The sequence below is a fragment of the Anomalospiza imberbis genome, chromosome 19 (assembly GCF_031753505.1).
Source record: "Anomalospiza imberbis isolate Cuckoo-Finch-1a 21T00152 chromosome 19, ASM3175350v1, whole genome shotgun sequence".
Lineage (NCBI taxonomy): Eukaryota > Metazoa > Chordata > Aves > Passeriformes > Viduidae > Anomalospiza > Anomalospiza imberbis.
Window position 1 is genome coordinate 5,574,539 of NC_089699.1, and position 13,269 is coordinate 5,587,807.

The 13,269-nt window shown below is 40.6% G+C and overlaps 1 protein-coding gene across 1 annotated transcript; it reads left to right on the forward strand.

Moving 5' to 3' along the window:
• Positions 1 to 1,657: 1,657 nt before the first annotated feature.
• LOC137485084 (germ cell-specific gene 1-like protein) lies at positions 1,658 to 10,057 on the forward strand. Its single transcript, XM_068209323.1, has 5 exons — positions 1,658 to 2,683; positions 4,350 to 4,397; positions 6,764 to 6,916; positions 7,138 to 7,249; positions 9,720 to 10,057. The coding sequence occupies exons 1-5, from the start codon at positions 2,374 to 2,376 to the stop codon at positions 9,973 to 9,975; spliced, it is 879 nt and encodes a 292-aa protein (XP_068065424.1). The 5' UTR covers positions 1,658 to 2,373; the 3' UTR covers positions 9,976 to 10,057.
• The last annotated feature ends 3,212 nt before the right edge of the window (positions 10,058 to 13,269 follow it).

Consider the following 13,269-nt stretch of genomic DNA (forward strand, 5'->3'; position numbering starts at 1 on the left):
ATTAGCCAATGAGAAGTCAGAAAACTGTTAAAACATTAAAGGGCTGATCCTGCTCCTTGAAGCTCCACAGGGATTTTGGCAGTGATTTCACCAGAATGCAATCCAGCTCCACAAAAACACATATATATTTATATACATATAGTTATATGTGTATATTTAGCTATATTATATATAGATATATGTATATATTTATATATATTTTATATATTTCTATATATTATGCCTATATATGTGTATATATATTATATATTTTTATATATTTATACTTATATAGATATATGCATATTTATATATATTTTTATACACATATATATATGTCTATATTTACACATATATATTTATTCACATATATATTTATACACATGTATGTATATATTTTTATATATTTTTTTAATATATGTATGTATATTTATATGCACCTTATGAAACCAACAAACGACACCTTAGAACACAGAAAAACTTTGTGTAGGAAGCTTGCTGACTCTGGTTGTCTGTCAGAAAACAGCTCAGTAAAAGTTGGTTTTATGCTTTTTGGTCATATTTTGCCAAACATGCACAGCCAGTGCAGGATCAGTGAGAATCTAATTGTGAAAAAAAAACATACCAGCAGTTAAGTTTTACTACAATTCTTGTGATGTTCAGTGTTTTCTTCAAAGCTTCAGCTGCCAGGTGGATCGTGGCTGTCTGGGTGTTACCTGCATGTATTCTCTTCACACACCTCTCAACTTTATTCCAGCAAAAATCACTGCATGCAACACTTTGCTGGAAGGATGGTCCAGCAAACCTATTTGTTCCTCTGTTATTTTCTTTCTTTTCTCACAGTTTAGACAGAACTAACCAATAAATTTCTCCTATTAAACAGAGCCATTCTTGCATGAAAAATTGATTTGAAAGTTGTGGTACCAGCATTGCTAGGGAATGAGCAAAAATTGTCTCTGTGAACCACCTCAGACTGCAGCTGCCCTCTAGAAGGTATCAATGGTTTCACAGGTCTCAAAATATATTTAATTACAGCCATATGCAGATTAGTCACAGGAATAGAACCACAGATCAGTGTTTAATCCTTAGAAGGATTTCCCTCCCTTCCTCCCTCCTGCTCTCACAGTTGCTCCCTCTCCTGCTCTCACAAGTGCTACACCCTTGAGAAAATGCAGCGAGACAAAGGTGTAGGAAAAAATAACTCCTGGCTGGAGCTACATCTGGATTTTGGGTTGTGAGATTTGCTCTGCCTTTGCAAACCAGACCTGCTTAGTCTTGCACTCTGTAAGCTGAGCTTTTCACAACAACCTTAAGCAGGCATTTATGCTGTTATCCTTGAGTTTCATGCTGGGACTCATCTGCTTCTCCAGCTCTGACATCCTTGGGTACAGAGGTGTCTTGAAAATCCAGATTATTTTCATTAGAAGGTACATATGTGACTGCAGTGTCTGTCCTGAGGAACCATTCTCCCCCAGGGCACGTGTCTTGACTTTACAGTTGTAAAATGAAGCAGTGAATTACTCTAACACCCCAGCTCCTTTAGGTTCTTTGCATAACTTACTTGCATCACCAAACAAGCAGGAAAAAATATATATATAACATGCCAAGGTGAGAAATGTTTCCTAGATGAAGGAAAAAGAAATGCTATTTCAGAGTGAGAAGATGCACATATCAAATAAGGATAATTCAGCATTTTCTCTAATGTTTCACCTCCCTTGGACAAAACTTATGTGTTGATGGGGGCAGACTGGACAGTGCCCAGGAAACCACCATGAGCAAAGTCAGGTAATTTATGACTTTTATTTGTCACTGGTGGAGCTCTGAACGTAGGCAGTCACCCTGCTAGCGCTGCACGCTGTGAAATGCTGCAGCTGACCAACCAGTTTTAGCTCCTTTCGAGTTTTTTTATAGCAAGAGTCACAACTGTGTTCAATTTAAAGTGTTCAGTGTCACAGGAGCATTTGGAACTGTGAGATTTTGTTTATTCCTTAGCTAAGGAATAGAGAGATTCCATCAGTGTGACTCCAATCAAGGTGAAAAGGCATGTTTTGTTTGTATTAATAAAACTCTAGTGATTGCACACCGGGGTCCTTCCAGTGCTTCTGTGCTCTGTGTATGATTCATGGGGCAAATTATCTTTATTGTCACAATTCCTTATATTTCTTTCACAATACATTGCTGCCAAGCAACACTGTCCTTTATTCTTAATCTCCCCTGCCACATGATTTCTGGTCATGCCCAGATCTCTGCTCTCTGCCTTAAACTCCTAAGCTAGCACAATTTTGTGGGAGGGATGAAGGATGGGATGGTGAAGGCAGGCAGGTGTTCCATCAGGCAGATGCACAAATTTGCAAAAGGGAGTTTCTGGAATAATTGCTGGTGCAGCTGTGGGAGATGCCAGCCTCCATGCCAGAGGCAGACAGGAGGCACAGAGCCTCAGCAGCATTTTCTCTGAGTTTCCTCTCTTTAGTCTTCTCTATCACAGCTTTCAGCAGCAGTTACTGGTGTGAGGGGACGAGGAAAGTTGCCAAACCTTTCTGCAAAGGAGACAGCAAAGGGGACCTGTGCATCCGCTTCAACAGCCCCGATGGCAACAACAGCCAGGCTGTGCAGTACATCTGGGAGACAGGGGATGACAAGTTTGTGGAGAAGAAGTTCCATGCTGGCATCTGGTATTCCTGTGAAGAAATTATCAATGAAGAAGGTGAGTAAACCCGTGGAAATTTATGTAACTAAGTGATCATGGTTCTTCCTGCTTATTTGGTGTGTCCTTCCCTTCTGCTTCATTCCTGCCTATGTATTGCATGGTGTTTACATCCTTAAAAAGTTGCTCTTCTCTGGCAAAGGGGACCTTAGAGGGTGCTGTCTAGTCAATTCCTAAAAAATTTCTAATAAATTCTGCAAAGAACACTCGGGTGACAGGTTGTGGTTTTGATTTAGCTGACAGGTTGTGGTACAGATGAAGATTATTAGTTTTTTATTCTACTCACCATAACAGCAAGTCAAATGACATTAACAGGAAAGCATTTCATTTTTCCAGTGGTTTTATTCCTTTAGTCAAAAATGAATAATTTTATTTTAATAAAATAATTCTTTCTGATATAAATAATTCCTTATGATCCCCTATGGCAACATAAAAAACACAAACTGATTTTAATTTACTTTTAAATCATTTGCACTAATATATCTGTGGGATCTAAATTAGTTCCTGGATTTCCTCTTGAGCACAAGTATTTCTACTTTCTTACTGTGAATTCACCTTGCATAAATCAAAGCAGAAGAGGATTCTTTTCATCCTGCTAAAACATGACATGGAGACTTACTAGCCATAAGTGGTGGCATTTAATTGGGGCTCACTCTGCATATGTAAAATATTATTAGAATGAAATTATTGAAATATTTTTTCATATTTATATGAAATTATTAGCTTGCCATTACAGAAACCTTCTAGTAAATTTTGTAATTTTGTATAAGGGAATTGCTGGTTCAAGAATTCAAGCATTTCTTGTAGAACCAGACCAACATTAAGTTTTTCCCGTGATTGTCCTGATCAGTTTAAAAGCAAAAGCTAGAACAGAACTTCAGATAAATCAAAGCAGCTGTCACCTATGCCATAAAACACAAATATTTTCACTGTCACGTGTCCTGAAAGTCCAGTTCTACCAGAAGTTCTTGCAAGTTATGCAGTTTTAAGGGGAAAATGTCAAAGATCAGAGCAAACCACGTGTCCAAAAGCCACCTTCTACCCATGCAATGGGTACCAGGGTTGTGTAATTTGAGCATCTGCTATGGAAGCTCATGTTTGGAAGCTCATGTTTTCTGACTTGGTGCAGTTAGGAGCTGGAAAAAAACACCCAGCATGTCCAGATCAGAGAATTAATTCTGAGAGCTTTGTTCACAGCATCTGTGTGGGGGACAGGAGGTCATGTGGGTTTGAAAATCAAAGCTTACAGGAAGAAATTGGAATGAAGCTTAGAGGGAATTTGTGTGAGCAGCAGCCTTGCTGCTGTGAGGAGAGCAGCTCTGCCCTAACAGGAGGATTGCTTCCAGGCTGCCACTTCTGCAAAGGAATTTGCCTCTCCTGGCTTTCCCAGCCACCACCCCATGGAAAGCAATTCACAGCCTTTCTCTAAGTCTTCCAGGCTCTGGTTCTGCCTTGAAGGAGTCTGTGAGGACTCTCTGCTTAAACCCCAGGAGAAGCTGATGTGCCAGGGTCTCTGTGTACACTAAAAACAGCTTCTCCTGATCTTCTCACTTTCTGCTCGTATGAGAGATTTTGCATTTTCTTCTTTCTATTAATCTATTTCTTTAGATCACTACAGAATACAAAATAATTCTGAATTTGATTTAATTTTTTTTTCTTTTTTTAGGTGAGAAATGTAGAAGCTTTATCAGCCTGACTCCAGCTTCTGATCGAGGTAGACATGTATATTTTTTGTCTGTAGTCAAAACTTCCCTGATCACACTTACCAACATAAGTATTCTGCATTAAATTGAATTAATCAATTTCAAAAATGCTTGCTTTAATTGTAAAGAGTATTTTTTGTCCTTTATTTCGTTTTCCAAATTCAAAATGAAGGTAATATGACTTACAATATTAATGGATGCCTTTCTGAAGACACGCCACTTGAATATGAATGGCTTTTGAAATTGGAATATGAGTACTGGAAGTCAAAATTTGTACATTTTTGCCCTCTGTCTCCTCACACCTCCATATTTGCAGCCAGGAATTCTGTGGCAGTGTGTGAACCTCCATCCAGGTCGTTTGTGTGCTGAGGGGACTGAGGGAGCTGTGCTGTGCACCAAACCAGCCTTGGTGGAATCTGAATCCCCTCCCTGGGCCTTACTCAGAGCTGTGAGGAGACATTTCCATTCTCTTCTTTCAAAGAATGTTCAATAATTCTTAATAAAGAAAAACTAGTTCTTAATAAAGAATTGTAATTCTTAATATGGAATACTCTCAATATTCTTACAAAACATTCCTGCAGATGCTGCTATGTGCCTTCCTCTTGATCCCCAGTATAAAACATCAGTCCATCACTGACCTGATTAGATCAATCACTTTACAAGTGGCTGATACAGAAAAAAACCCACAACTTGTTCTTCCTAGCATTCTGGGACTGGAGTATTTGCCTGGATATGCAATTTCAGACCCTTGGAGAAGGAGAAATACTCAGTCTCTAAAGGCCAGTCTTCCTTCTACCTGCTGCAGCTCGTCACAGTGCTTTAACAGAACAATAGAATTTTGTAGCATGAGAAAAAAATATAAATGAGATGTGGGTGTAGTCACACAGAAGTGAGGAGTGTTTTTGGGCCCTGCCTTGAGAGTTCCTCCCAAGGAAAACTGCTGGTGGGCACAGAGCTGACACTAACTCAGAACAGCATCAGCAAATGTCACAGGCACTGGCAGCCCAGATGGAGACAGCCAAGAAGCATCTAGGTACCTAAAAACCAGAAATCTCCCCCAGGGTAGTGAAATCCTGTGTGGAAATCCTGCCCAGAAGAGGTTTGTGTTCTGCACATGGTGTGTGATCCAGACCCAGGGTGCAGCAGGCTCAGCCTCCCCGAATTTCTCACCCCTGGGTCTCACACACAGGGCTGATCACTGCTGTTCAGTGCATTTCTTACACTGGCTCACTGACCAAATATGTTAAGATGCAAACTCTCACAGCTGGAGCAGCCAGAACTGTTGGGCAATGCAACATCTGGAGTTCCTGATGAAAATCACAATTTTTTACTGAGATAGATTTTCTGGAGAAACAAACCATGTCCAAGAACACCCACACATAGCCTGGCCCAAGAATTTAATGTCTAAATGGCCCATGAATCAATTGTCCAAGGCAGCATTTGGAGTTACACACCACACAAACGTTGTCTCCTGCCCTAGGTGGTGTCTGGTAATCAAGGATGTGTCCCAGCAGTGTTTCAATTTTTAAATTATGATTGTTTGTGTACATCTTCACGTGAAATCACTGCTTGAATCTACAACCAGGTGTCTCAGGACACATTTGTTCTTTAAAAAGTTTGGGGAAGACCATTTGCCAGATCTTGCTACAGCAAATTTGGACACAAGGAGGCACAAGGAGGCCTCCTGCTCCAGGCTGTGGGACATTAGCATGCTAAAGGTCAGACAGCAGGCTGGGAGACTTTAATGGGAGGATTAACTTCTTGCATAAGATGTAATTACCAGATCTCCAAAAAGAGAGGAATTAGCAGATAACTGGGGAAATGAATCTCGGTGAAACCTGGAGGCTGTCTGGGCTCATGAAAGCTTCTCTGTCCAAAAAAAATCAAGATCCTGCTTGGTTCAAAGTTCAGCCAGTGGGAAAAATTTTATTGAATGACTGGACCCACAGGCAGTGTAGGTGAGTGCATGGCCTCCAGGCTGTTAGCTGGGCCTGCTGCTCCTCTCTGCACTCAGAACCATGACATCAACAGTTCTTTTTATATTACCTTTGGTCCTTTTTATATTGCCTTTGGTTCCTTTTATATTAACTTTGGTTCATGGTGATTTTAGGGTAGCTACTGAGTATAAAACCACACTGTCCCACCTTGCACTGTAAGCTTCTGAGTGTGTAGCAGGAACATGCAACTGCTTTTCCAATAATTATAATTTGGGGTGTCCATTGACACTGAATTCCTCCACAGATGTTCTCGTTATCACAGCATCCTCACAGCCCTTGTGCTTCTGTTTAACTTTGCATGAACAATACAAATGAAGAAGGAAATGGTGAAAATCTGAAATGATTGCTGATAATATCAGTGCTGTTGATTTGGTTTCCAGGGGTTTTATGGCTGTCTATTGTAGCAGAGCTTCTCTACGTGGTTTTGCTCCTGACTGGGAACATTCTCATGTCAGTAGAAATATGCTACTACAGCTCTGTCATTGATGGGCTGAAGATCAACGCCTTCTCTGCAGTGGTCACCGTGTTAGCAGGTACTATTAAGCATCTCCATTTCACAAAGTGAAGCAACATTTCATGGGAAAAAAATATTTTCAATTAATAATTTCTTAATGTCGTCTATTTCGAATTTTAGATTTGTGGCTTTTGCTATCTTTAACCTAATTGTTTTAATTTGATCATTTTTTTCATTTAGTTGCCAGGTTGGTTGCCAAAGACTAAATAACTAATGTTATTATAACATTGTATTTTTTAGGTCTTCTGGGCATGGTTGCTCACATGATGTACACAACTGTATTTCAAATGACTGTAAATCTTGGTCCTGAAGACTGGAGACCTCACACTTGGGATTATGGCTGGTCCTACGGGTACTAACTGGTTTATGCTTGGTTCTTCCATTACATTTCGGTCACTTCACCCTATGTTCAAGGATTTATAAGCAATGCCTTTACCTTATTTCACTTCTGAGGATCCAGTTCAGTAACCAGGTGTCGTTCTTGTCAATCAGTTTTCTTAAATTATTGCCCAGAATGAGTAAGTTTGCAAGGTTTGTGTTTGCCATCCCTCAGAGAGCACAGAGAGGTCCAGCTGCCCTGCAGGAAGCAGAGGTTCTTCTCCAGACACATCACACCCAGGTTTGGTGAAGCAGAGGTTCTTCTCCAGACACATCAAACCCAGGTTTGGTGAAGCAGAGGTTCTTCTCCAGACACATCAAACCCAGGTTTGGTGAAGCAGAGGTTCTTCTCCAGACACATCACACCCAGGTTTGGTGAAGCAGAGGTTCTTCTCCAGACACATCAAACCCAGGTTTGGTGAAGCAGAGGTTCTTCTCCAGACACATCAAACCCAGGTTTGGTGAAGCAGAGGTTCTTCTCCAGACACATCACACCCAGGTTTGGTGAAGCAGAGGTTCTTCTCCAGACACACTAAACCCAGGTTTGATAAGGCAGAGGTTCTTCTCCAGACACATCAAACCCAGGTTTGGTGAAGCAGAGGTTCTTCTCCAGACACATCAAACCCAGGTTTGGTGAAGCAGAGGTTCTTCTCCAGACACATCAAACCCAGGTTTGGTGAAGCAGAGGTTCTTCTCCAGACACATCAAACCCAGGTTTGGTGAAGCAGAGGTTCTTCTCCAGACACATCACACCCAGGTTTGGTGAAGCAGAGGTTCTTCTCCAGACACACTAAACCCAGGTTTGATAAGGCAGAGGTTCTTCTCCAGACACATCAAACCCAGGTTTGGTGAAGCAGAGGTTCTTCTCCAGACACATCAAACCCAGGTTTGGTGAAGCAGAGGTTCTTCTCCAGACACATCAAACCCAGGTTTGGTGAAGCAGAGGTTCTTCTCCAGACACACTAAACCCAGGTTTGGTGAAGCAGAGGTTCTTCTCCAGACACATCAAACCCAGGTTTGATAAGGCAGAGGTTCTTCTCCAGACACATCAAACCCAGGTTTGGTGAAGCAGAGGTTCTTCTCCAGACACATCACACCCAGGTTTGATAAGGCAGAGGTTCTTCTCCAGACACACCAAACCCAGGTTTGATAAGGCAGAGGTTCTTCTCCAGACACATCACACCCAGGTTTGGTGAAGCAGAGGTTCTTCTCCAGACACACCAAACCCGGGTTTGGTGAAGCAGAGGTTCTTCTCCAGACACACCAAACCCAGGTTTGGTGAAGCAGAGGTTCTTCTCCAGACACATCAAACCCAGGTTTGGTGAAGCAGAGGTTCTTCTCCAGACACATCAAACCCAGATTTAGCATTCTCACCTCCCAGGACAATTGTCTTGCCTAAGTTGTTTGAAACTCTTCCAGCTTCAGTCATTTAGGCTGACATTTTCCTATCACATGTATGCTTCAGATTGTTATATCTGGCACATTTCACAGAATCACAGACTTAACCAGGTTGGAAAAGACATTTGAGTTCATCAAATCCAACTTTTGACCTAACATTACCTTTGTCAGCTAAACCATGGCACTGAGTGCCACATCCAATTTTCCTTAAACACCTCCAGGGATGTTTTCCTTAAACACCTCCAGCCCATTCCAATGCCAAACCACTCTTTTTCTGAACAGTTTTTTTTTTTTTTTTTTTTTTTTTCTAATATCTAGCCTAAACTTCCCCTGGTGCAGCTTGAGGCTGTGTCCTTCTGTCCTGTCACTGCTCCCTGGGAGAAGAGCCCAACCCCACCTGGCTGCACCCTCCAGTTCATGCTCATGTGGCCATATTTTTACATGCTGCTTTTAATTTCACATTTTTTAACAAATTGTATTTCAATATCATTTTTTTAGTTGTGTCTCCTTAGGTGTTTACTTTTAACATTTCAGAGTTGATGTACTTTTTTCTCTGTTTACCATGCCATGCATTTTCTCAGGAATGCATTTCAATGCTCTGAACCTGCTTTACCCAGAGATTTAATAGCTCTTTTTAACACTTTTGGGTAACTCATATTTTTTTCAGTGTCCCCTGTGAGATTTATACCCTTAATAACTGCACCTTTTAACTTTTTTATGCATTCCTCTTTTTCTAACAAAATCCCTTTCTGATATTAAACTCTAAGCTTAATAGAGAAGTAAAGCTTAAATAGAGCTTAAATAGAGAAACTGGAGGTAGGGTTTCATTAAACAGGAATGTTAAATGTAGGTATCGCATCAAATATGCAGAGGTCTGTAAATGGTCATTGACCAAGAGTATTTCTTCTTCACCTAGCCTGTTCATCTTTCCCTAATACACACCAACACAATCACACATAAGAGGTGTTTTCAAAAATAAAACTGAAGGACTTGAACATGAAAGTGCCCTGCTAATTTCTGCTAATTTTTGCTTTTTTTGTTTACAGCCTTGCATGGACCTCCTTCGCTTGCTGCATGGCAGCAGCTGTCACCACTATTAACAAATACACAAAAACTATCTTGGAATTCAAGCACAAAAGAAAAAAGCTGGAAAGGAGCTTTAGGATTCAATACAGGTTTCCTGACCACACAGCTCCAGAGAAGGTTTGCAATGTGTATGTGAACTCTTTCCAAAACACCACAGATGACCCCACACATGCATTAAGAAGTCTGCGTCACCTGGCCACGATTTCAGTCCTGTAAAGCTGAACCAGATCTCAAAGCATTCCGTAAATCATAATCCTAGATCCAAACAAAACAGTGCTAATGAATAAAATGTATCAATGTGTAGCATTATTTATTTTTCTTAATAAAGAAATTATATTTCCTGGATGTTTCAAGGAAGTCTTGGTATTGGAAAAGAGGATTCAGGTGGCTCAGTTCTGATAACAACAGTGACACAGGCTCCCCCCAGGTCTAGTTTTTAAGCAGTTTCTAATGGTGATAGAGAGTATGTGAGTTTGTCAGAATTTTAGAGCATCACTCCACCCTGATTCTTTATTAAAAAGACTGTAAAAAATCCCATCCTGAAACCAAAACCCATGAGAAGCAGGGCAGCAGATAAGGCATGTGGTGCATGGCTTGGATAATTTTTTGTGGTAGAAGGTTCAGTGTCTCCAAGAAAACCTGTGGACCTCAGTTTATGGTTCAAGAGTTCCACCACACACACCGGGGATTTGGTGTGAAAGGAAGGCTGGTAGAGGGAACAGGTTTCAGTGTAAACACTTACTTAAAATAAGAAAGCAAAATAAAATCTGGAAGATCGATAAGGAGGCAAACTGAAATCTGAAAAATACCTGGTTGTGGACAGCACACAACTCACCTACGGAACTCTCCGGGAATCATTCCGGGAACAGAGTCAGCAAGAATCAAAATTTGATTTATACATTTATATATGAAGAATCTATAATCACATTAAAGATGGGGAGGTTGAAATGATTGCAGTCATCACAGATCAGGAACATGGAGCTCCCTCATGGAACTGAGCCATGGGCCTGCTTGGTTGGGCACCAGCTTTTCTTCACCACTGCTGGATGAACACTCCTGTTATTGAGCCCCTTGGGAAACTCTGGGTGGCAGAGGTCTTACACAGCCTACTGAGCAGCTCTGGGCTTTGGAAAAGTCCCTAAATATCTTTATTCAGGCAATAAATACAGTTTGAGCTTGTTATGCCAGCAGGATCTGTAACAGGTCAGGTTATGGCCAGTGATAAGGTGGAACTGATAACAGAGAAGCATCATTAAGTCAGAAGAAAACCATTAGTGGTAAGAGAGGAGAGTCTTTGTGCATGTATTGAATATATTCAAGAAATGAGATTTCCTGACCTTGCTGGCAGGGGTCCCAAAACTTCACTGCTGCCATTGTAAGAACAATTTCCTGTATCAAATCAGAATGTCATGGGTTGCAGTTCGTGTCCCTTTCCTTTTCTATTTCCTGTGCATATTTGAGAAGAATCTAGCTCCATATTCCCTACACCATCCTACTAGGTGGGTGCAGATAGCAATAGGCTTTCCTCTTTAATCTTTAGAAAAGTCTGTCTTTATCCTTTACTGTGCTCTCAAACTGCCACCTGCAGTCCAGCAGGGGAACAAAGCAGTTGCGAGAGAGTTTGGTGCCCACTCTATTAGGAGCAGTCTCAATCCCTTGACCAAAACACAAGATCTTGATTCCTTCCCCTTGATTCACTCATTTCTTTGTGATGGATATGTTTCTAACACCTTCACCATCAGAGGAATTATTTCTGGTTCCATCTGACTTTCTGCTTTTTGCCAACCCTAACTCTTTTTACAATAGATTTTTTTCCCATCTCACGCTGTTCCTGAGTGTCATGGAAGAATTTCCAAGGAACATACTTGGTTGATGTCTACTAGTCCTTTGAAAAATCCAATTTATGCAAGTGCCTTATTTTTTTTTTCTTAGCCTGCATGTTACTAACACAGCCTGACAGTCTCTGCCATATGCTGTTTCCTCAGGATTGTTTCTTACAATGGTTTGCATGCATATAAAGTGCTGTAGGTGGGCAAGGGCTTTTTAAATAATTGTGCAGTAAGAATCCATCCAGATCCATTCTTAAATCTCAAACTGTCTGTTTTTCTCATGCTAACCATTCAAGAAGCTGCATGTCTTCTGCTGAGTATCTGGTAAATAAATTCACCTGATGAAATGCAAGATTTCTTATCCCTATTTGTAAGCCACAGTTTTATACTCTGCCTCTTATTTTAACTTTTGACACCCAGTAAGTCCTGGAACCACATTATTTGAAAGCAGAGGAAAAGCACCAGCAGCATTTTTATTCTGATTCGTTAGATCAAATAAATTTTGAGGAATATGGCATCTCAGTAAATTTCAGACACAGATCTACAGCAGTCCTGGTTACCACTGGAAGCTAATGAGAGAAATAGGCACCTCTGGGATGCAATTCCTGTTATCCTGAACTTGTCTTAATATTTCTTTTCCTCATCATAATATTTTTATGTGCAACATACATCCACAGGTGAGAGAGCAAAACAGAGAACAACAAATAAAACAGAAAACTTCAGATTAAACAATAGATTTCCCCAGAGGGGAAAAAATATTGTGTCTGAAATACCAGTGGAGAAACCTCATCTTCAAGATGAGAAAAAGCCACTGAATTAGAGAAAAGTGTGACCCATTTAAAAGGTCATCTAATCCTTCTTTTCTTTTAGGCAGGATAAACTAAAGCTACATTGCTTTTTTTACAGATGTTTCATTAATCTCTTCTTTAAAGCTTCTGAAGACAGGCATTTGAAAATTTCTGTGGCAATTTATCCTTTGTGCTTAACTATTCTTAGCAGAAAATGCTGTCCCTGTAAATCTCCTTGGCAGTAATTTTAGCACATTGTCCTACTCCAGGAGGCATGGAGAACAGTTCAGTCCTGCCTTCTCTGCAGAACATTTTAGGAATTTGAAAATCATTAAGAGACCACTTTCTTCTACTTTCTAGATAAAAAAATCGGTTTTTTGAAGCTTTCTTGATGGGATACTGGTGTTATTTTACCTCTTGCACTCTCACTGCATTCTGCTGCGGCTCCTTGAACTGCTCACTGTTTTGAAATAAAATTGTGTGAAGAATTTCTGCTGATCTCTAGAATGTGCAAAACGGAGCAGAAGGATTATCCAGCTTATTTTAACATGTAATCCACTTGTTTTTACAACAAAGAAGGACAGTAATAGAAATTATGGAAATCACAGAATGGTTTGGGTTGGAAGGGACCTTAAAGAGCATCTATGTCATTTCACCCATGGCAGGGACAACTTCCACTATCCCAGGTTGCTCCAAGCCTCATCCAACCTGGCCATGAACACTTCTAGGGATGGGGCAGCCACAAACAATGCTGGCTCATGTTTAGCTGGGATGTCCTGTGGTGCATGATCCTTTTCTGATGAAATTATGCTTATTCTGCATCTTGCTCTTAGGGAAATGTGGAGGACTTGGCTGTTGCTGAGGTACAGAAACAAACAGAACTGAGATCACAG